Raw genomic sequence first — 25,221 nt, 5'->3', positions numbered from 1 at the left:
AGTTCTTGAAATATATAATTTAATGACACCAACTATGAAATTTCTCCCACAATCTATCTGAAAAAATCTGGTGGTGGCAGGCACATGACCCCTAGAACACGGACTACACTCTATTTTCAGCAAAGCTACGCCCCTGTACATGTACAAATATGCTTCAAACATCAGACAACATGCATTTGAAGCAGTAGCATTAAAATGTCTCCTCATGGGATATATGGCCCCAATTGAGAAGCCTCCATTCTAGAAAAATATAATATTGCAATCACATTAAATTGAATTTTAATGACATTTCACTCACTCATTTTGCCAGGTCAAAAATCTTTTGATCAAGGCGATCTTTTCTTCAATATGGATCAATACATAAAATAGAATGATAAGGTCTTCTTACCCAAAAATAAGCTAAATTGATACTGGTCAGAAATAACTAGAAGTCATAAAACTTTATTATAGAGACATACCAAAAAACACCAATAAATGTAAGCTTAAAGCAGCCAGTATTATATACAAATGAACACAATATAACTTACATTTAAAATTGAAATTATTTCCCCTACTTACCGTTTGATGATTATTATTCACATCTATAACATGCAGCTTAGCTCAAACTTAATTCACAACAAATGTGAAGGAAGCTTTAATTGTCCAACTTGGTAACCACCAACAAAATTCACGTAGGCCCAGGCCAGGAATGGTCTGTGCTATGTCTTGTCAATTTTTGAATGATCTTCATATACACATAACACTTGAACTGTGGCTATAACTACATTGTAGTCTGGCAGCTTGTTGATAAAGGTTCTTGGCAACAGTCTGACTAATTCTAGTCTCATAGCAGTGTGTTCATGAAGATTCTGGGCGACAAACTGTCTAAATCTAGTCTGGCGGCGGTTTGTATCTAGATTAAGTCTCATCTGGTGCTGGCTGCTGTCTTGGCGGTGATTTGTATCTAGATTAAGTCTCATCTGGTGCTGGCTGCTGTCTTGAGCGGGTCCGTATTGGTTCTGTTCTATCTGGGATGAAGTGTGTCAAAATGAAGTCCCTCTTGTCCATGCTCTCTGTAAATAAAGAGAACATTTATGACAAAAGATATACATGTAATGATAAAATTGTAATGAATATATGGTAGAGAACTCCCACAAAAACACAGTTATTGTCATATTTTTCAAAGAAACAAAGAATATAATATTATCCAGTCAGCAAAATTAAGACTTTTGGATGAACATGCCCGAGTTCTTATACTTTTGCTCTGCATCAAAATTTTTAACAAGCAGTGCTATAAAAATTTAGAATTTGAGCAAGCCCGGATGACATTTTACCAGTGCAGAGCTTGCCGGCCTGAGTTAATTTCGACCACTGCTAATCATGTAATGAAAGCAATTAAGTTTGCACTGTTGACATATTGTTTTTGGTTTCAATACCACTTATTCTTAACGCTGATAACAATACAGTCTCTGATGTCCAGATATTACAATTAGTCTGAAAAAATCCCACGCTACACCAACCATCAAAACTATAAAGCACACAGTGAACATTAATAAGTTTCTGTGGTTAAAGGGAACATACTTTCCCCGTATTCGTCATCCATATCTTCCTCCGTGTCAGATGCCCCTGCCCCCTCGTCATTGTCACTCACTCGACTCCTTCTCCAACTCCTCCGTCGACGCGGTCTCTCAGGCTTCCTCCTCTTCACCTTTTTAATGGCCCTCTTTTCACCTTCAACTTTATCATTTACCTGGTCTTTACTCTGATCTAACACACTATTCACAGCATCTTCCTGATCAGCTGTAGTTTTTAGTTCTGCAGGTACAGCAAAATCTAACTTCACTCTTTTTCCTATTGGATCTTTGATAAACACTTCTTGACTGATTACCCTACCTTTTGGATTACTAGTGTTTCTTATTTCTGTATCCCAATGAAGTTCAGTATCCTCTTCAGCTCTTTCAAAACGTTCGAACACAAGTCGTCTTTCATCTTCATACTCAGGAAAATTGTCAATGTCAGGATTTGTCCATTTTCTATCTTGACCAGATTCACTAATAGCTTCGTTTATGTATTTAGGTCTCTGTATCATGAAGCTTGTCTTATCAGCTCTTGTTTTGTTAACGTCTTCTTCAGAAGAGTCTGTGTTATAGTTGTAATCCGGATTGTTTTCTTCGTGAACTGCATAATGAAAATAAATACAGGACAGTGGTTGGCTGGTATTTATGAAACATCTTATGTCTCTTCCTTACTCAAGTCATTTTCCTAAGTCAAGTATCATACTTTCAAGTGATATTTTAACTTAAAATTATCTGAAATACTTTTTTTTATTGATTGTATAGAAAAAAAAAATAAAAAAATTTAAAAACCATATATTTTTTGTTTGATATGACAATAAACATTTTAAGATGGTGACTTAGTTAGAGTTTAGAAGCCACTTTTAAGATGTTTTATGAAGACTGGCCCTCATATTCAATCGGTTAAAAAACAAACACTTTAATTTTTACAATAATGACTGTTTAGAAAAAACAATTTCTAATACATTCTGTTCAGTCATATCAAACAGAACCAAGCATTGAGCTACCATTTAAGAAGATAAACATGCTCTAAAGTGCTGTCATATCAACTTCGGTCCAACAAAATGAAATATTGTAAGATAAAGAGTTTTAGTTGAAGGTTGGATTAAGGCCACTCAGGGTTCCCACAAATTATAAAAAACATATTTCCCTGACCCTTCCCTCGCCAAAGCTCAATTTTCCCTGACCATACTATCAGTAACTTTAAAGCTTTGGAACTAGCGTCATCCTGCAATCTTAGCCTTATTTCCTTCTTTCTGCTATTTTCCATGGCCCTCGATCCCCAAGATTCTCAAGACTTTTTCCCATTTCTGAAGTTACCCTGACAAATTCAAAATTCCCTGTCTTTTCCCTGACCTTGAAAAAAGTTATTTCCCTGACTTTTCCCTGACAGTGGCAACTCTGTCACTTATTGAATTGTGTCACTTGCAAATTCAAACTAGCTGTGTGTTGAGTGACCAGTCAGTTTGTTTCCATATAAGTAAATTACTACTTGGGATTACCATATCATAGTAGTGTATGTATGCTAGGATGGTTGACATGAATCTGTTCCTGGCATTTGATATCAATCATCGTTGGATATCTCAAGGCGCAACAATGTGAATTTTGGATGCCTGGTTAACCCCATATCAATTTAGTAGAATTTAATAGAGTTATATATGAGTAGAGAAAGAATATGTAGAACACTTACATAATTCAAACTAACAAGCTTTTTTGGCCTTAAAAGATGGCAAAAAAGGTAAGTTCTAGCCCAATTTCCTCTGTCGGTGATTGTATATGTCCTGTAAATCCATTGGTTGCTGCTGGTACTAAACATACCTTGACAGAAGCTCAGGAAATCATACAGCAAGTGTGAGTTTGACTGTACAAACTCATCCCCTCTGTCTGTTCCAATATTTCCCGTCCATCCATTAGTTGCGTTCACTGTCACAACAAAACATTCTTCCCCAAGCTCTGATAGCTTTGTGCACTGCAAATGAACAATAAAGATAAAACCCTTTGAATAGTTTGATGAAAAATTGATAATAACAGCAATAAAATTAAATTTTCTATAAGCCTTTGTACCCAAAGGTTTGTCACATTTAATTTTTATGACTCGTTTTTTTTTTTTAAACATACACGGAAATGTGAACTCTATCATTGGTAGGTAGAATCTACCACTTTTGAGACCATCCCCTACCGCTATACCGACAAAATCTTCCTCTCTTTGAAAAAAGAGAGCAATTTTTGGCTTTAAAATTCAGATACAGATTTTAAAATATGTAAACAAAAATATAAAATTGGCCTTTGGCCTTCTTTCTAATTACAACTGAGGACCATGTCAATTATGACAGGCTGTCTGCCTAAGTTATTCAATAATCATGTTACATACCAGATTTTTCATGGACCTCTTTATGTCCCATCGCAACAGTGACTTCTGAATATTCAATGTCTCCTGCCAGGAGTTGCTGAAAATGTAATAATTACACAGGAGTTTCCGAGGAGTATAATCTAATTGTCAAGAAGCCAACTTACTGATAAGCAGTCTTCTAGGTAAAGTTTGAACTTCCAATTTTAGTACATGTACAAATGAAGCATTTTTCCCAATCAAAAAGGTACCGGCCCCATTACTTCAACGATGCAAAAAACCAAAAGCCATCACAAACTAAAAGTAATGTAAACATACAATAAAAGTCAGTATGATCGCCTGAACATATGATGGAAGAAAAGCAAGAGCTTACTTAAAAATATAAATTATGAATATTGTCACCATTAAATATGTTATCACAAGTTATTCATATGATCGAAATCTATTACTACAGTTCATACATGTAATACTAAAATTGGGCTGTAACGGAATATAATCTATCATGTGTTTCTGATACGGATAGAAAAATCAGACCCGATGGCTCACGCATAAGCCAGTTACAAGGCTTGCCGAGTTACCAGCCAAGCAGCGGCCCGAGGGTCAAATATTTGGATCCGGACTGGAAAAACATGATTGATATTGTTTTCTTGCATATCTAAAACTATCAATTTGTGGAACATTTGACTTAGAAAACACTTGTAAACATTTCACCAAAAAGCGTGCGTGAAGTTGTTTACTGACGTCATAAAGCCAGTAATTTTAAATCACTATAAACATCAAATAGTTCCTCGAAATACCGTGTTTTTACAATTACCTATTTTCAACTTTAATTAAAAAGCTTGCATACTTATATATTTGATTGCGCTTTATTGAAATGACATGATATACTTTTCATAAACCATACAATAAAAGAAATAAGAAGTGGCACGTTGTTGCACATGACTCATCTTACATCGGGGTGTTAGACAGGTTTTCTAGCACTGGTCACATGACCGGAAACACCCGTCCAGTAAGTCCAAGTAATTGTACGATTTTTTTACGATTTTTAATATGGCAAATCCTTCACGATAGGGATGAGAAGAATCCCGTATAACATGTCTATTATTTTAGACTACCCTCCCGTAATTATGCAACAAATATCAACTCACTTACTAGGCTAACCTAAGTCAAATAAACAGCTGCTAACAGAGACTTTTGACATTGTCTTTTTAGGGGGGCAATTAGGGGCTACATAAAGAATGTTCAAATATTTAAAAAGTTCCCCTCGCGCACATTAATTATTATGGATAGGCCAAAATGATCCAGGCCGAATTGGTAGCTGGACAGAATATAGTCTAAAATAATAGACGTGTTATACGGGATTCTTCCAATCCCTAACGTCTAAACGGGAATGTGCAAAAAACAGGGGTGTTTTAAAAATATTGAAATTGTTTTAAGTGAAGTATTTTATGGTTGAAATTGATCATAAAGAGTTATATTTATATTTTACCATGTAGGTGAAATGTTATTTTGCACTAAACAAGCATTTAATGCATTAAAACAAGTTTTTTACCTTTCCAATAAAACGAAAGTTGTGTGACACAGAAAATAATTATGCGAAGGGGAACAACTCGATACAATCGTAATAACTCGGCCTCCTCCGACAATCGAAATCGTACATTATTCAGTGATAATAACTAGCTAATAACTTACCTGTATAGTTGACTGTTAACTGTATTCATTTTTTATTCTTATTTCGCATGCAAAATACCTTATTGTAATATATTATAAGTGTACACTTATTGTTTGCCTGTTGTTTAAACAGCAATGAAATATTTGTAAACAAGGGAAGTAATTAAGTTTTACCTTGGGTTAAATGGTGTGATGTAGAATCAATGATAATGCCCGGGAACATCTCCTGTTTTTATTGCCTATTGAAGTAATGGTTATCAGAAAAGATCGCTGTTTTGTAAGAACATTTCATTACTTATTTTCCTGTTGTACCTCGTATGTTTAATTTTTCGAGATAAGTGATAAAGTTGTAAAAAAAATGCTTAGTGCAAACTCATACAAAAAAGTGTTTCATAATTTATGAATGGTTGGAATAAAAAGAAATGCGATTGACAAAATAAATAAAAAAAATGTCCACAACGTATTATGTTTAGCTTAATTGTTTTCTTAATTGTAACTGGGGTTATTATTGATCCCAGATTGTAATAATATCATGCATTTATTGAAATTGTAAAACATCAATCATATGACTGGGTTATTATGTATAAAATATAACATTTCTGTTATTTTAATCTTAAAAGATTGTTATGATAATTTCAATACTCTTTTTTTCATTTCTTAATAAAACCTTGAGTATTGCACACTGGCTAGACCTCGGAGATCTGATAGACCTTTATTTCATTTTCTTTATATTTATGCTAGGATATGAAACAGATTCTTTATTTGACTGCAATTCCATGTGATATGTGTTATATACTTCATCATTTTTCTTAATATATGTATCACTATATATCAGTTCTTCGGGTAAGTGTCTGGCAAAGGTTTTATTATCAAAAAATAAACAAGGGGAGATAACTTTACCAAAAAGTGCCACATTTATAATTCTTGCAAGAGGCACATCATATGATGTCATTGGCACTTATCTAAGTTTGAATCAAGTTAAAGAAGAAGAAGCATTAGGAGAATAAAGAGTTGAAGGGGAGACACTATTAATGTAGTTTTAAAGCTGCACTCTCACAGATTGAACGTTTTGTCCACTTTTTATTTTTTGTCCTGACACGCGCCATTTTTGCGACAATGCATGGAAACCAATTATATAAGTCTGCTGACAAAAAAAATAGATCGCAGATTTTTATATTCAAGTTCAAAAATTGATGTTTATGCAATTTTTTTGAACCGTCAGTAACGGTTTAAGCCATAAAACATAAGTTTTTAAACGGAAATATGAAAAATTGCGATCCTGGTCAGCAATCTTTCATCATTGGTTTGCAGATATATACGCGAAAAATCGCTCTTTCCAAGACAAAAAGGTGTAAAATCGGTATATCTGTGAGGGTGCAACTTTAAGGTTGCATGTATGTGCAGAGCGTTTTTTCAGAACGGTACGGCTTCTTAAACTGCGACAACTTCCCTTTAAAATAGATAGTGGTTGCATCTCTCATGTAGTGTATAACCAGTTGACATTTGGACCTACCTCAATACTTAGGCGAGTGCTTCCAAACAAATGAGATCATGATATAATAGGTCTTAAGGCATCGAAAAGTTAACCGAACGAAAAAAACCCACAACATTTTAACATTTATTAAGTTCAAACAAAATAAATTTTGCTAAAATACCGGCAAAATTCTGTCATAATACTACTTCTTGATTAAGACCATTCCAATTAGATTTCGAATCACAATGTCAGGAATCATTTGCTGAATTTGAAAATAGTTTAGTATCATTTACATGTATCTTTTATTTTAAGTGAAAAAGTCATCATAGAAGACATTATTATTCAAATATAATCAATAATTTTCTAAAATGATTGATTTGAATTCAAATGTCTTTGTTTTCCTTCACTTAAACAACAACACATGTACATGCAATACCAGACGAGCAGTTTATTGAGTGATGACGAGCAACCGGAAAAGGAACAATGTCAAGACAATGTCAAGCACACTATAACACTGAAGCATTAAACACTGGCTACAAAAGTCCTGAGCTGTAATGTCCGGCATACATCCGAGGTTGTTTTCGATAAAAATGGCCGAGGAGTTCTGAATGCATGCATGACAACCGACTGCCGTACATGCTGTCGTCACAGACAATGATTCCAATTATTTACACTCGAATTCACGCGATTCTCACGATTTCGGATGTCCGTACCAAATGTATGTTGTTGTTGTTGTAGATAACGCTTCCTGGTAATCTCTGATGTCTGTATTAATGGCGTTGCAACTGACTTTGCCTTTCGTGATAACCGGCGTCCAACTAAGTATATATACTACGCCGTAATTACCTGCGTGCGTATTCATGCCGCCGTTTCCTATTAGGCTTGTGATATCCGACGTCCATGTACGACGTTGATTCCTTCTATGCTTCTTGTGATAACCGACGTTTGTGTGTGCCGTCGTTTTCTACTATACTTTTTGTGATAACCGACGTTCGTGTGTGCCGTCGTTTTCTAATATACTTTTCGTGATAACAGACATTCGTGTATGCCGTCGTTTTCAACTATGCTTCACGTGATAACTTACGTTCGTGTATGCCGTCGTTTTCTACTATGCTTCACGTAATAACCGACATTCGTGTATGCCGTCGTTTTCTACTATGCTTCACGTGATAACCGACGTTCGTGTATGCCGTCGTTTTCTACTATAGATGCTTCACGTGATAACCGACGTTCGTGTATGCCGTCGTTTTCTACTATGCTTCTCGTGATAACCGACGTTCATGTATGCTGTCGTTTTCTACTATGCTTCACGTTATAATTAATATAACCGACATTCGTGTATGCCGTCGTATTCTACTATGCTTCTCGTGATAACCGACGTTCGTACGTGCTTTCGTTAGCGATTAGCCTATAGCTGGCTAGCTATTTGTTGGTTATTAGTCACCGTATTCAAGCAATCTTCAGATTTTGTTCAGACTTATGAAACGTTTTCCATGCGTTTTGTTTTCTCGTGGTTTATGAATAAACGCCCGTCTGGCTCCATGCCTTTGTCAGAAACGAATATTGCAGTGTTCATCGTGGCTAATGCCAACCGACATGGTTTCCTTTAATTGCCAGATATTAGTTAATTTAAACTAATTTAATTTTACAACGATTGTGAAACAAGTTTTTGCAACTTTTATTAATCACTCTCGTTGGCACGATGTTGCGCGAGAGTGTGGTCTTGTGTTGTGGGGAAAACCGGAGTACCCGTAGAAAACCCAGTTGTCCGGCTTGGTGACCTCTCACCAAACCGTCACATGCCGCGGCCCAGGCCAGGATTCGAACCCGGGTCGCCTAGGTGCGAAGCGAATGCGCAAGCCACTGCGCTAACCGGACAACCTTGCCAGATATTGCTTTCAATTTTGAAAAAAAGAGCATAGTTTTCGGTTCTGTTGGAGGGTATGTCGCAATCCCCAAGTCTGTTTTCATGTTGTCTGGAAGGCGACGTATGTACGCGTTCTACCAACTCGTGATAACAGACGTGGAAGCCCGTCATTTTGTTACTGCCCTTACCTTCAAACCCTGGCTCTGCCGTTGATCTTTATCGGTAAAATTGTGACAGCAAGTAGTAACAATTCATAATGAGAACAGGTTCTCAAGTTTTCGAACTAACAGGAAACGGTACGGGAATTAGCAATCTGGATGATAACGACAAAAAAAATAAAATAAATACTCTTCTCCATAGAGGTACAAAGAGTCACGACTGACACCTCGCCTTGCGTTTGCGATTTTTCTTCACACTTTTTACTAGTTTGTAACATTTAATACTCTGTTATAACTATTTATTCCATGCGGAAAACGATGTTCGAAACGTGTCTTATAAACTGTACTGTCTGTAAATACCTGCCCGCGTCAAATATATGTAATTTTTCTTCTCTAAATTGGAGAATGTCGGCACGCGATTTCCATGCCTTTTTAAGTAGAATTCGTGCGCGTTCCAAAACAAAAGTAAAAAAACAAAACAACAAAAAATAAAATTTAAGTGTGTTTTTGGGATAAAAGCTCATTTTTTGACATTTTGTATCTTGCAGGACAGAAATCCCACCATGTCACAGAAGTTGCCTGCAGAATCTGTGAAAGAAATGGGACCAGGTAAAAATAATTAAATTGTGACCTCACATGCTCCCTCAGTCACTTGTCTTTGCCTGTCATTTCATCATCAATACACTGCATGTCAAGGCGCATAATTTGTATTAATAGACTCGGCCATTATGAAGAATTGGTCAGAAAATGCACATTGAAGCCACATGCCCATCATTTGTAAAAATGGTTAAATTGGTTACCATGCTTTTCCACTTCTTTAAAAAAAGTTAAGCTTATTTAATTATTACATTCTAGCCCAAGGATAGTTGTTTTGGCTATTGGAATTGCCTAGATGACAGTCTGTTCAGGTTAACATTTTTGTCAGCACAATAGTTCAGAACGAATTGCCTAGAACCAATTGATACAAAAATCATTGCCAAGATAATCACACATTACTCCCATAGAGCATTCGCCCTGTCAGCGAGGGGTCCCGGGTTTGAGCCTCAGTCTAGCTTCACATTTTTCTCACCCTGTGACATTTGGTGTAGAACAATGACTTCAATGCATTTAGTTCTCAGTCTGGTTTTTGAAATGGTTATGGTCAAAGTGGTTTATAGTGAATGAAAGCGGTTCATCGTAATAAAGTGAGCTCTTACCACACATGAGTTAATGATTAAATATTTGTATAAGATACAAATCCAGAAAATGAAAGCTACACCTGAACAAATAAACATATGGCCTAGGTATACTTAGTCTTAATGTTCTAAATACAATTTTAATATTTAGGCCTGTGAAAAGGCTTGGGGGCGAGTGGTTTTGCTATTCCTAACAGTCAGAGCAAGCAACACATTCTATAGCCATTGAAATGATGAGCTTGAATTTGAATTAACAAGTCTGAATTCTTGCTTAAATTGACTAAGACTCAATATCAACATTTTCAGTAAGCTGAAGCATACTGCGGCAATTGTTTTAAACCCAACTGCAACTAGCTGGTCACCTTTCCCAAAGGACCTATACTTGTTTTTTAGCGAAGCGAATTCAGTCTTATATTGGCCATTTTAATAACTGATATTTGGTTTTGCTCTCATATTTTTTTCAAAATGTTGAATAAAAACTATAATCCGACATTTAAAAAAACCCACTTCACTTTTCTCTTTCAATTGAAGTACTGTTTGAAACAGTTCAACATTGAAGTGGATTATTGTTGAAGTTTTAAAAGTCCACAAATGAATGGTTAATTTGTTTTAAGAGTTTTTAAGATGCATCGTGCGATTTTGGTTTATCAGAAATCAACTATAAAAATGAGTTTTTTTCAATGTCTTTTAATTTCCTAGTTCAAATCTTTTTTTCAGAAGGATTGTCATTGGGGCATATTTCCTTGTAATTTTATCAAAATTACTTTACTTGTGTTTCCATAGCAACCACATATTTCATCCCAGCTTAGTTTGACTGCATTCATAGTGTTTGGTCTTTCCATAAAGATTCCATGTTAGGGCAACAAAGAACAATTGATATGTTAATGATACTTACAGCACTATTTTACTATTATATTTTCGTTATGAGGAGGTGTGTGTGACATAAAATTTACCATTAAAAATGCGAAATGCATGGTTTTTGCTTGTAAAAACATGTAAACACATATCTTAAGCAATTTTAGTAATATTGTTCTGAGGTGGTATTCATAATGACTTAGGATGTTATATAATTACCGGCCATGAATTTTTCAGCATTGCTTTCTGAAATGTCCATCAATGGCCCAAAATCTTTATATGTGGCTTATTTAGTATATTCCACTGACATAATTATTTATAAACAATTCTTGGTGTGGTGAAAAACAATGTGAAAACTCCCAATTCCATGGGTAGATGTTATTTCCCCAAATTTCCAAGAAAATAACCCTGCAGAACATGTAAAACATTTCATCTAAATGGTTATTTCAGATGATGTCACCAAGCCTGCCATTCGTAATGCGGTTTGGAAGTACATCGAGGAGAACGACCTGGCTGACTTTCCCAGGCCGGTTAACAGGAGGATACCCAACGTGAAGGTTTGAGACTATATATTTCAACGTTTTAACAGTGATTTAAGTTTCCGTACATTTTGAAGCCATTGCCCAAATTTCTTACGAAAATTTAAAAAAAAAAAAATGTAGGAAAGATGATGTTTTCTTTAAAGAAAAAATCTTATTACAGTCTTTTACTGCATTTATCTCTTTAAGAGTTTTTTTTCTATTAATGATTAATGGGAATTTTCCAAAGTTAGTCAAAACAATACAACCATGAAAGGCATTCTGGGGGATTTGACACTTATGGTAGTCTGGTAGCCAAAAATTCTGCCCAATACACAATAAAAAATTAACATAATCCCAAAACACCGCTTATGCCAAAGTGCCAAACTTGATCCATCAAATTCAAAAGTAGTCGATAATAGCTGGTGTTTTCACATAGCCATTGTTTACTTGCGGTAAAATTTGAACTTGAAATGAAAGTGAAAGTGGGACTTAAAAGAATAAACATAATGTTATTCTTTCATGACTGCTAAAAAGCTGGTGAAAATTTTGTGTGGATAATTCCTGTTCTGAAGAGTCAGGATGGATTGTTAAAAAGTTATTTTCTTCCTTTTCCAGTGTTTTGGTTGCGAATTTCTGGAAACAAAAATACAATAAGATATATTGTTTGTAAATTTGGACTATCTGTATTTAAGATCCAGGAGTCTGACTATCTGGTGAATAACATTAATGTCTTACCCTGATTTTGTGTTCTGGCTTGCAGTTCATCACAATATATTATTCAATTTTTAAACACAGAGGAGTCAATCATTGTCTTGAGAATTTAGGTTAGTGAGATTTATATGATGTTATAACTTTTTTTTTTATAGGGTGCTGCCACAGCGGCAGAGCTAATACCTACCATGCAGGAATTCAAGAAGGCCCAAGTGGTCAAGATTAACCCAGACAAGCCTCAGGAACAGGCCCGATTCTTGACCCTCGATGTGAGTATTACCATAGTTTCTTAACATTGTAGAGGACAATATTCAGTATTATTAATGAAAATAGGATTTAGATCTTTCAATAAAGTTTAGGTGTTTTTTTGCTGGACATTATAATTTTACATAATTTAACTGTGCCCAATACCAAGTTTTGATGAAGTATTTATAATATATCCATTTCAAGATATTTTCTGTTTATAAAGCAAATGACCTGACTTGGCATTAACTCACTTTTAAGCTCTTAATCCTGTTGTTCAGAATACTGATCAATTTCCGATACCCATAGAGACTTAGGGGTATGACCCAGACAAACTGTCAAGGTTATACTGTAAGGGTCATACCCCTCAGTGTCATTGGGATTGGAATTTGATCAAATCATGTAATAGTTCAGTATAAACTGTTTTGTATTTGATTTGTGAAGCCTGATAAAGACCATGTGAAGGTCAAAAACAGTTAAACAGAGCTCACTGTTTTTTTGCAAACTGTCTTCCAATCCTCTCTTGTAAATATAAGTTTCAGAATTTGATAACCCAACAACAAACAGATGCCTATGTCTAAGATAAGCATAGTCATGTCGATGTATCGAATATGAACAAACAAATGTCAAATAAAGAGTGAGGAGTGACGTATAAGTGACCAGTACACAATCAGGGTTGCGTTAAACGTGTTGTTAAAATTTTAAAAAAGCCGAGTATCACCGGTAAATACTCATTCTAAAGTTTGCCGAAGATGGCCGAGCAGTTCCGGACAACCTGGACTGTTAAGCGAGTTTCGCGCGCAATTCGTATAGCCTTTCGATCAATATTTAAACCAGTCTGTAGAATGTCTTTATTTAGAATGGGAAAAACCATTTTGCCCTGTTAGTGTGTTTTAATCGTCAGACACGTGAAAGTCTGCCAGTGTCAGCGAGGTAGATTTGGGTTTAAAATGAGGTAGAATTTCTAGATCCCTTGCATTTTCAGTCAGAAACAATGATAGATACGATGTTAGCAAAAACTTGATGGTTGTTACTATTTTTAGATTTTCTGAAAATACGTCATGGTTATTTATTTATCGTTTAGAGTATTGTCAAATGTCGGTGTTTTGACAGAAGGAACATTATGTATGGCTTGTGAAATATTTTAAATGGCTTTTAAAAGAGCAGCTTAAAAAATAATCATACTGCTCATTGCTCATAAATGTCTAATTCAGTGTAATTGTGTGCGTTAATTTTCGCGCCAAAATGTCATAACATTTTATACATTGAAGTTAGGGCCAATAACAATTCTTATCAACTCCCAATTAATTAATAACATTTTGGGAATTAATTTCATTATATTTTTAAAGCATTATTGTATGTCGTTTTAATAGAATAACAAAGACTACTGAATAGTAGGATGCCAATATCAATTATCAAATAGTGCTGACCAGTAGGATGTCTGTCATTTGTGCCGTAACTTAGCAACGATCTCGGTCGAGGTGTCAATTGATTTATTGCAACATTTTCCTGAAAGTGGCAGATTATGGGGTATTTTAGCATGGTTTTTAGATTTTTATTCTGGGGTATTTTAGCATGGTTTTTAGACTTTTTAAGGTTTTAAAATTGAAGGCCAAACATTGTTTTGAAGAATGTGGAAGTTTTAAGATTGAGACAGTTCAGAAACATGATCAATCAAAGGGTTATACTGACAATGTTTTTAAGGAGAAGTCTAACAAAACACTGAAGGAATCCATTGCAGGCTTGCAATTTTTTTTGGACTATCAGAATTTTTGCTGGACTTCCTGGATTTTAGATCCAGTAGTCCGAGGGACTACCTTGTGAAAAATGTTAGTGTCTAACCCTGACAATTAGAAAATATTGACCAAATGGCTAAACTGTCCAAGGAAGAGTTTAATCTGGCTTCATTTTGAAGTCAAATTATTAAGTTTGAATATAGCAAATTAGTGGTACATTATTGATATGTTGATATTCAGGCTGGGAAGACATTGCTAGTGCCAACCCCACGCCTAAGAAGCGGGCTGTTCAACAAGATTGCCCCACCTGCTGGGGCCACCAAGGACATTCTGAGGATCTGCGCCACCTCCCAGGTAATGTGGGGTGATAAACATTTGAGAAATAATTACACACGGATTCACCAGCTTATTTTAAGCAAAGATATTTGCAAAAGATTTTAATTTTGAAACTATCCCTATCAGCAAATGCCTGTATGGAAATAAAAAGAAGGAAAATTTATAGACGCCGGCAATGTAGAAGCAATTGTGACCTGCGATACATGAAACACATATATGTCATATGCACTTCCTTCTGGTAATACAGTTATATTGAAACCCCTGCATATCTTGATATGGTTGTACTTTGAAATATCAATTTAGATTATAAACATTAAATAATTTAACTGGTAAAAAAATAGTAAACATTTTCTTAAAATTCCTATATTTGCACAGTATAATTTCATTTTTTCAAACTGCATAGACATAAGAACCATTTTATCACCAGACTTGTTTGTTGTATGGTAACAGTTTGAGTAGTTTGGATAAATGTTTCAAACCTTCCCTCTATCAATCGGTTTAGGCAATAGTTTTTGTTTTATTTTGCAAGTAAATTGTTCAATCTAGTGTGTGACACTAGTTTCACATGTGACTGAAACTCTTGACCTTATGAAACTTTGCTGTGTGCTATTTGATGAGATTACACAATAGATAATAATGATACAGTATAAGGCAAGAAAAAATATTTGTTTCCAGTTTCCTTGACCTACGCTAAATTGTTAACCTACCCGTAATTGTTTTTTATGCTTCTGGATCTTTTTAGTGACTGTCATTTTTATCTCCTTTTGGGAAGTTAAATGCAGCAGAAAGAATCTTAAATCTTCTTTATAGATCACTTTGACCCACTCTAAATTTGGACAGTTTTAAAGTGTGAAATTGTTCTCTAGACACAGCTGAATCTAAAAAATAAGACCCAGACCCATTTATCTTTAAATAAAAAAAGCAGTGAAATGGGTAACTATTTGTTTATGTTTTGGCCCCATCTGCAATGTAACTGACTACCTACAGGGAGTGCGGGAGTACAGCAGCACCATGAGCTTGGATGAAAAGCTGAAAGTTGACCTGGTCATCATCGGCTCCGTGGCCGTGTCTCGCTCAGGTATTGAACGATGCTCACACCAGGCATTGTGTTGTCTTCTTTGCTACAGCTTTGTGCTTGTGTTCTACCTGGCTTTGTTTGAAGAAAACATTTTGCTCAGGAAAAAGCTGCCTTTTTTGCCTTATATCAGCAAGAGTTAGAATCCAGGCTTTTTCATTCAAAAGTCTTATGTCAATGACTTCTGAAATTATTTTTTTGTCCAAATTCTATATGGATATAAATTCTATGAAAAAAGAAAATACTTTCAAGACTAAATTAATGAATTTTTTTGTTGTTAAGTATATTTATTTTTATTAATTGAGTCTTGCATGCATTGCTGAGAGCAGCTTTTTCCAGCTTATAATTTCTTCTTCATGCTTTGCATTGCAAATACATGTACTTGTAGGCCATGTACGGTACTTGTTCTAAAAGATGTGCAGAGCCAAATTTACCCCCTGCAAGCTTATTATGAACCTGATTACCTGAAATATATTGTAATAATTATAATATATGTTTTTTTGTGTTACCTCCATAGTGCAGTGGATAGGGTAGTGGGTTAAATTCAATATGTCAGTAGGTGTGCTCAAAACAAAATGGTGACCAGTATGTTTACCGCATAAAAAACTTTTCAGTAGCTGAATCGGACAAATACCCACAAAAGACCCCCTACATGATTAAGGATTAAGCTGTAAGAATGCAGGAGGGCTAACAAGCAAACTCCATCAAGCGCGCTGCAATTGGCTATTTTTTGTTAAAGAAAGGTTACCAGCATAAAATGTTTGTATAAAAGAAAAGCTGATATTTATAACGTCACATAACTTTGGTTTAATGTCGCTCGATTCCAATCAGAGCTTGATATTAATATAAACAATGGCTAGATATACAAGATGAATGTCAGGTATGAATATGCATGCACTTCTTTAAGGACAAGTATGGCAAATGATGACCTACTGTATTTGCAATGTTCTCTGCCTAACAGACTATATGTTATAACTATGCTCTAATTGTTTTGGCAGGGAATCAAGGACTATTCCAAGCCAGTTGGCTTATATGATAAAATCACTGTTGACATGGTTGTCATTGGCTCTGTTGCTGTGTCAAAAACAGGTTAGGGTTGTTCAAAATAATCAATGAATGAATTTTATTCGACTTCATATTGAGGGCTAAATAATATAATGAAAAAGGATTTTTTTTAACAAACTTAAAAAATCTCTTGTTGTTTTAATAGGAGTAATTCTAAATTGCTAAAAACTTTTTCTTTTCCTGGTAAATGCTTGTAATTTATATTCAGCCCTCAAAATTGTTTTTCTGCCTACTGTAAAAAGATAATACCTTTCTCTGATGATTTATGATAGAAATTTGAACTACACTAGTACACTGTTGCTTCATGCTTTTACTGAAATCCCTGGAGCTACCTGTATAACCTAATGGAATTTATAAAACTTGAAAGCACCTTAAGGTATCCAACTCACATATCTGCTAATTTTGTATGCCTGGTGACCCCATATTATTTTGGTATCAGTGAAAATATTTCTTGGCCTTAAAAGATTGCAAAAGAGGTTATTTAACGTCTGATTTCAGTTGACATAAAGGGCAAACATGAAAACTGTTAAAACTTGGTGTTCAATGAATTTTGCTCATATATTTTATTGATTACGGTAATAGAAATTCAAATGGTACTAAAATTATATGAGGTTACCTGTCGTCAGCATTCTACAGAATGGTTATGAAAGAACTAGTTTATTTATGGGTCGGAATTTTTAAGTTAAAATAGTTTCTTTTCCTTAAATTCAACAACTTTTTTAAATGTTTTATTACGTTTGTAGAAAAATGTATATTATGCAACTGAAGGTTTTTGAAGAAATACAACAATTTTCTTTTTTTATAATCGTCTGTTATATTTTCTCAGTACACTTACAATTTAAAATTTGCTACTTTCATTGATATTTTTGTTTGTTGCAAAGCAAGTTAATAATAGCTTGTTGTTATCTGGCTTGTCTTTTTGTCAAAAATAAAATGTACAATTTTCGTAACTCTGATTCTATACACATTTAAGAACATTACATTTAATTTGACATCATTGAAAGAGACTATCAGTTAAATTCAGATGCAGTTATCTCATGAATGTATAATGCATAATTTGCCATTCTGTGCAGGTCTGCGCATTGGAAAAGGAGAAGGCTTCGCTGACCTGGAGTGGGCCATGATGTCCTCTATGAAAGCTGTGAACACAGACACTGTGGTCATCACCACTGTCAATGACTGTCAGGTATGTGATATGATCAAACAAGTGATGCTCATATGTTCTTGGACGAAAAAAAGTTCTGGTACAAATGTCACAAAAATGCCAAAGTCTTGGTTTAACCAGTATTTCAGATAGTAATACATAATATATATTTGGCATTGAAACTGAAAATTAAAGGATGATTTTTTTAAAATGATGATTATAGTGAAGTGAAATATAATTAAGTACAATGATAAGTTGATAATGACATAGACTATGCATAAAATATAGTTGAGTCAGAAAATTGAGGAATGATGTTTATCAAAAAACTACATCTAACTGTGAAACTACCGTTATTAATAATTTTGATTCATGCCATACTGTTTTTGTAGATATTAGTTGAGCTCAAGATAGGGAAACAACTTAGGTATTTTCCTGATTAATTGTATAAAACAGGTTAAAGCTTTGGTGTGGTTAAAGTTTACCAAAATGATTATTGATTGACCAATGCTTATCCATATTAACCAATCAAATCATTTGAATGTGCAGACTAGCCAAAACATAATTTGTTAACAGCTTAACAAGGTTGCTAGGTGTAAAAACATTTTTATTTTGTGCCTGTAGATTGTGGACATCCCTGACAGCCTGATCGAGGACCATGACCTGACCGTTGACTACATTGTCACCCCACAGGAGATCATCAAGTGTAACCGTACACGCAGCAAGCCGTCAGGCATCATCTGGTCGAAGCTGGAACCACTGAAGGTATGTGACATTAACATGCTGCACATGACATAGTTTACATATCCCTACACTGTTGGAGCTAGAGATCATAAAATGATATTGTACACAGAGCAAGCAGACCAGCATGTTTCCTACTTAGCCCCTGCTATGGAAATCATCAGATGTAACTGTATACAGAGCAACCGGTTCAGCATCATCTGGTCCAAGCTGAAGTCACAAAAGAAATCTGACATTATCATGCTGCATGTAAAATTGTTTTGATATCCCTACACTGTTCGAGCTAATGAGATCATGAAATGTTATTGTACACAGAGCAAGATTACCAGCATTATCTGGTTCAAGCTGGAGTCACCAAAAGTATGGTACAGTTGAACACCGTAAATCCAAAATCCAAGATATCCATAAGTTTATTTTGAAATAGCAATATTTCGGATTAACAAATTTCAGAAAGTGACAGCGTTCGCGAATTATAGGTGTGAACTATTATGTGGTGAAGATTGCAGTGTCGGTTACATGTTACCAATAAGATATGTTCGGTTTGAGTGATTTTTCGTATACATGTTTGTTGAATTATTGTTAAATAAATGACAAATAATCCGTTATTATACTACTTTATTAAAACGACATTAAACATTTAGAACAAAATGACAGCACATGTATGCATTCGAAACATAGCACAGTTTATAAAAAGCATGTATAAATAGCACTTTGTTTACTCAGTATTGTTTGGTTAACTTAATGATGTGATGTCGCTCAGTTGATTCCGTTTGTGTTTCTTAGTCACTTATCTGTCCAGTTTGTTAATGAAGTCCTAGACATTGATGTTTGTAACAAACACATGGTCATTGTTATTTTTTCACAAGCGCTAAATGTGCTCCATTGTCACCTTAAGCCGATGGAGTGCTTTCACATTATGGTGTGTAAAACTATGAGATGATTGTGTTTGAGTTAAGGATTGATAAATAGGTATGAAATACCATATTAGTTCTGTAATTTTTACTTCAGAATAGCGTTTATTTCAGACTAGCGATTTCGGATGAAAGATTAAAAAGTTAGTTTTAAACAGAGAAGGAATAAAATCGGGACCGAAAAAATAATTTCAAAATAGTGATCATTTTGGATAAACGATGTTCTGAATAGCGGTGTTCAACTGTAGTTTACTACTTGCTCACATCAAATGCATCAGGCATCGAATAAAAGTAACAATCATGGACAAAAAGAAACGATTAAGCATGAAAAGTAGTAAAATAAATATGCTTTGCATGATGAAATTTATACCAAAAAAGAGGAACAAAATTGTTTCATTTGGAAGTACTTCCCCTTGCACAAAGGTTTTTTTTTTCCAACAATGTTTAGACAGAAGTTGGGCAAAGTATGGTATGATTATTTTATTTTCAGCTGAAGCGTGTGCCGATTCTGCGCAAGCTGTGGCAGACGGAGAAAGATGCCGGTGTTGACGTAACACTGAAGGACGGTGCAGAGTTTGATCTTGAGGCAGCTGAGAAAGAAGATGCTGAGCGTGAGGAAAGGCGCCAACAGGAGGGCGGTGACCAAGAGGGAGGGCGCAGAAGGTAGTTTAGACCATTTGTTTGTAGTTTAATGTCCTTTATGCACAATGTAGTAGGAAACCATATTGAGTCACTTACATACTGGTACAAGGGCGAGGAATCTCAGCGCTGCATAGTTGTACAAATTTCTGTCAATTCGCAATTTTGGCCAAGGATTGCATCATAAAATACAAGCAAATCTAAAATATTTCACAAGTGTGAAAGCAGAAAATAGCAGTCTTTTATAGGCAAAGAAATATTCTCATATCTTTTTTGTCAAAAAAGTTATTTAGAAATTAACGTCACTTGTTTGTTTACTACCAACATTATTTGGGATGGGAAAGTAGGTGTTTTTGTTTTGTTTTTTTTTACTTCCTGACCCCTTTATTTAGTAATGAAAATGATGACCATGAAGAGTCTTGAACAACTTTTTGGTAACTGTTCCTTTGTGTGAAATGGTCGAGGGAAACTAAACGAACTATTGTTGCCTTATCTATAGTAAATACTAGTTTTACTTGTATGTTTTTAAGAAAACATTTTATTGCATTTTTAGGTACCGTCGTAGGTATGGCGGAGGATTTGGCGGGCGAGGACGTGGGCGCGGCAGGGGCAGAGGAGGCCGGGGTGGGAGGCCCACCAGTGGGGATAGGGATCGTACAGAGTCTGAGGGCGGAGAAAACACAGATGGGGAGAAGGGAGCTGGAGAGGGCAGCACTGAACGCAAGCAACGCAGGAGGTAGGCTAATGTTATGTCTGGGTTGGGGTAAATCAGAAGGTAGAGGGATCGCAGAATCTGAAGGAGGGGACAACAGTGATGGGGGATAGTAGCTCTAAAAAGTCATAAAGGAGGTAAAAGGGGAAGATCTCTGGGGTTAAAATTAGGATGGGTGGGGGCAAAACAGCAGGGAGATGGATTATGAACCAAGGCAGATGGGGGGAAAGGCAGTCTGGAGGGCATTGCTGATCACAAGACACAAAAGAGGTAGATGGGAGTGATATCTCATGTTTAAAATGGGAGGGATGGGAGATGGAACATAACAGTTGGGAAAGGGATTGCACAGAGTCTGAGGGCAGAGGGTGACCTAAGAAGGTGCTATTTTCAGGCTATAAGGTAATTTAACAATTTTGGGTGGAAAATACAACCAACATACAGTTTGAATTTAGATATGTGCAAAGTGGTGATTATTGCGGCTATTAAAAATAACAAACTTGTTTCAGGCCAAGGAGGTACAGGCGTCGCCCAAACCAGCGCAGGTCCAAGGACTCTGAGGGAGAGGCTGATGGGAGTGGGGATGGCGGAGAGAGGAGAGAAAGGCGTGAGAGGACCGAGAGTGAGGGGGAGGGGCGTGACCAGCGCAGAACTCAGAGAAGGTATATGTTGTACAATGTAAATTCCTTTTTATAAGCTTATATATCCCACTAACAGTTGAGCATGTTTATGGAGTGCTTTTGGGCTCTTCCTTAAGGGTTTGGAATTTTGGGGTCAAATTTATGGTTTGAGTGGTATAGGTGTCTACCCATCACCCAAGAGGTTGTGGGTTTGATGCACATCAGTGGTACTTTTCTTATGTTCTTTCAGAACAGACACTTCTGGATTCTACTCTGGAAACGCACTTGGGGTGATGCAAATCTGTTTTCAGTTGTCTTCACAACGGGGCTAATAAAGCGTATTGTGATAGTATAGCCCTAAGAAACATATATCTTATGAGCATCCCGAATAAGATATTTTCTGTGTGCAGTTCTTTAGTTTCTGCCTTTCTCTCGTTATTGTAGGTTCAGGCCAAGACGTGGACGCCAGCCAGCCCTGTTTGTCGGTGGTCTGCCTCGTTCACTGCGCGTGAGCACATTCAAGACAGAAGTGCGCGGCCGCGAGGTTGATCCACTGCGCGTCATCTGGCACGGCGGGAACGGCCATGCTTTCCTACAGTTTGAGAACAGCGAGCTCATGGAATCCGCTTTGTCTGCGTTGGGCGACCTGAACATCAACGGCAAAAAACTCCGCGTCGAGGAGGCTAAGGGACGTGACACTCGCCAATCGGAAGATATGGGGGAAGCTACTGAGCAGAGGGCTAATGTTGACTAAGCAGCAAATGAGCAGTTTGGCCGTATAGCTTGTTTAGCTTGATTTGTCAAGACGGCCCCATATATGCCACTGTAGGCATTGTATATTCATTTACAGTATAATGTTACATAAGCGTCGTTTTTGCTGTAGTCGACTGATAGTAATTGAGCCTATTGTAATTCATACGGTTTAAGGGTGTACCATAGCGGATAATTGAAACTTGTGACTGATCGTATATGACAACTTGTGTTTATGTCATTTTTTTCACGTTTTATTATTGCGGAAAATATTAACCCCTCCCCATGTTAGCTTTATTCTGCAGAGTGTTAAAGGTCTTAACACATTTGCCCAAGTAGGGCACTGTTGTAACATAATGACATTGATATGATGTATCATAGCCTTTTTTCATGTGCTTAGTAGCATATGCTTATTGCCAGGGGCTATACTTTTGGCCTGAAAAATAACTGCCTTAAGTGGTGTTTGAAATTGCAATAATTGAAAAAAGTGATTCGAAGGCAGCAAAAATATAGATATAATGATAATTCTTGTTCCAACTCAGTGATTTATATTCGATTTCATGTGTTCACTTATTTTAGTATTGTTCAAGGTTTTAAGTATTTAAGAATTGTTTGCGATCTAGTTCCCGCTTGTTTTAAAGTTAAGGTGTTAAGAAATTGTTTTAGACGTTTGATACTTCATCAAGTGCTGAAGTATGACTGGCATTGAATGACTGAATATGTTTGAACTTTGAATTATACAGGTAACTTGACACAAAAATGTGCTTAAACATTGAACATAAGACTTTTGTTTTCGTATCATTTAACTCAGTTGTTGTTTGAACATTAACATAATTTAACATTATTCCGCCTGCAGGAAAATTAAAACAACATTTTTTAAGACTTTTTAAGAAACTTGCCAAAGAAAGCAATATTATATTGTTTGCTAGATAGACAATAAAAAGTGTGCTTTGACATTTTAAAACATTTCAAAATTGTTGAGTTTCTACATTTTCATATGAATTCTATGCAATAATAGTCCTTGATATTAATCTATTAAAGTACTATTTCTGTTGTTAAGAATGCATGTATTTTATGACATATCTTTAAAAATGCATAATCGTTTTTTGGTGATTTTTTTTTTGTTTTCTGTATTAAAACTTTTTTTATATGTTTATGCATTTAATTATATTTCTTTAAGGTTTGTAAAACAATTCCTTAACCTAAACGTTGTCAGTATTTATTAAAAAAAGAGAATAATTTCTTCTTGTTTTTAGGTATAACTTCTCTTTTTACAATTTGTTACATTTATAACACATTTATTTTAAGCTACTGCTCATTTCCAATTCTGTTTACGAAGGTTACTGATTTTTGTTGAATGAATTTATTTATGTGTGATCGTATGCAACTTTGTAGATCATTTCTTTCGTGTGACTAGTTCTGACAATATAAGGGTTTGATTCTCTAGAATTCCAGGGATATTTATTTTTTTTATCTAGTATTGGTTCTTTTACATATGGGGAGCATTTCATTAAGAATCCCAGGAGTGTTTTTTTTTACCATGAAGAGGTTTTTCAACAGTGTTAAATCTCTCCTAGGTATGAAGACTGCTCCTAGAATTCTTAATGAAACAGCCTGGATGATATTATATAATGTATCGTGGGTTTTTGTTTCATGTATATTTTCAGAACTAGTCATTGTCATTTTATTCATTAGCGTATGTCCGTCACAAGTATTTTGACAAATAAGAAAATAAAGTATTTTCATGAATAAGTTGTCATGTTATTTCTTCTCAGTGCAAGTCTGCGTGTTAACATGACGCAAGCCTCACCGCCTAGGCACTTTTCGGAGGTTGCCTGCTTGTACGAGGTGGTCAAAATTATCCATTGAATTATACAACAATATTTGATTACAAAAATATTTGATTACTCATTGATGACATTTGGTCCTTTTCATTGTTCAATGAAATGCTTGAATGACAACCAGCATCCTGCTAATTTTTAGGTTGAGTGGGGATTTTTAAAGATGGAAGCGTGGTTAAGTTATGAAACTGTTTGTCTGGAAAGGAATATCAGCGTGATGTGTGTTTGAATGGATCATAACTACCACAATGCTAGAGATGATGGTGAATCAGATGACATATGTAGCATTGATGATGATGCTGAGATAGATGATGACACCGAGTATGATTGTGATGAGGTTGATGACGGAAAGATTATGATGTTGGGCAGGGTTAACATTAAAGGAAGTTCGGAAGTATATTACTCCCTAGAAATGGGCTAAATTGGATGCTTTAGAAGTACAAAATACTTCCTAAATTTATTGTAGAACTTGCAAAGTTAAGGGATTTGAAGTTCCAAATATCAAAACCTGCTGTTAATGTTATTTCTATGGTGACATTTTCAATCAGTCTTGAAGTAGCATGAATTATTACAATAAAAAAATGTGAAGCTGGAAAGATAGTTGATTTTTGTTTACATAAAAGTTGAAAAATAGTGGAACAAATTTCAGACTTATACTTCCACATTTCAGTGAAAATCTTCCAATGGTACAGAAATTCATACTTTCAGTTTCAAATTCTTATTGATTGGGTAAATGTTATTGAAGATAATTATAAGGTAGATGCTGGGTAGACCATATGAACAATGATAGAATAAGGATGATAGAATAGCAGTTTAGCTGCTGCTTTAATGTTGACAGCTAAATTTGATGGTTACCATGTGGTGATGGTGAAAATAGTATTTGTGATGTTATTAATGATGTTGATGTTATTGATAAAGATGATAATGGTGATCAAAATGGTCATGGTGAATTTGATGACGGTGCTAATAATGAAAAGATGATGATGATGATGATGATGATGACTGGGAGTAGGATTTGTTATTGGTCCCAGATGATGATGATGATGATGATGATGATAATGATGATGATGATTAAAAGATTT

At 35.4% G+C, this 25,221-nt stretch overlaps 2 protein-coding genes across 3 annotated transcripts; one reads left to right on the top strand and one right to left on the bottom strand.

Annotated features, from left to right (window-relative positions):
* Nucleotides 1-425: 425 nt before the first annotated feature.
* Nucleotides 426-5,703, bottom strand: LOC128205156 (uncharacterized). 2 transcript variants are annotated; one of them, XM_052906605.1, is made up of 5 exons: nt 5,593-5,703; nt 3,925-4,000; nt 3,372-3,522; nt 1,561-2,157; nt 426-1,052 (listed from the first exon to the last, which is right to left on the bottom strand). In XM_052906605.1, exons 1-5 carry the CDS (start codon nt 5,619-5,621, stop codon nt 949-951), a joined length of 957 nt encoding a protein of 318 aa, XP_052762565.1. In that variant the 5' UTR covers nt 5,622-5,703; the 3' UTR covers nt 426-948. The 2 variants fall into 2 exon arrangements, with proteins under 2 accessions (XP_052762565.1, XP_052762566.1); XM_052906606.1 differs by lacking the exon at nt 5,593-5,703 and adding an exon at nt 4,435-4,461.
* A 3,557-nt stretch (nt 5,704-9,260) lies between these two features.
* LOC128206157 (methenyltetrahydrofolate synthase domain-containing protein-like) lies at nt 9,261-24,050 on the top strand. Its single transcript, XM_052908452.1, has 12 exons — nt 9,261-9,337; nt 9,619-9,679; nt 11,551-11,657; nt 12,488-12,601; nt 14,552-14,665; nt 15,635-15,725; nt 17,861-17,973; nt 18,553-18,693; nt 20,071-20,243; nt 20,773-20,955; nt 21,438-21,590; nt 21,993-24,050. The coding sequence occupies exons 2-12, from the start codon at nt 9,634-9,636 to the stop codon at nt 22,300-22,302; spliced, it is 1,545 nt and encodes a 514-aa protein (XP_052764412.1). The 5' UTR covers nt 9,261-9,337; nt 9,619-9,633; the 3' UTR covers nt 22,303-24,050.
* Nucleotides 24,051-25,221: the final 1,171 nt, after the last annotated feature.

This window comes from Mya arenaria, chromosome 10 (genome assembly GCF_026914265.1).
Source record: "Mya arenaria isolate MELC-2E11 chromosome 10, ASM2691426v1".
In the NCBI taxonomy this organism is placed as follows: domain Eukaryota; kingdom Metazoa; phylum Mollusca; class Bivalvia; order Myida; family Myidae; genus Mya; species Mya arenaria.
The sequence above is the reverse complement of the archived record's forward strand: the minus strand, read 5'-3'. Positions and strand labels throughout refer to the sequence as shown.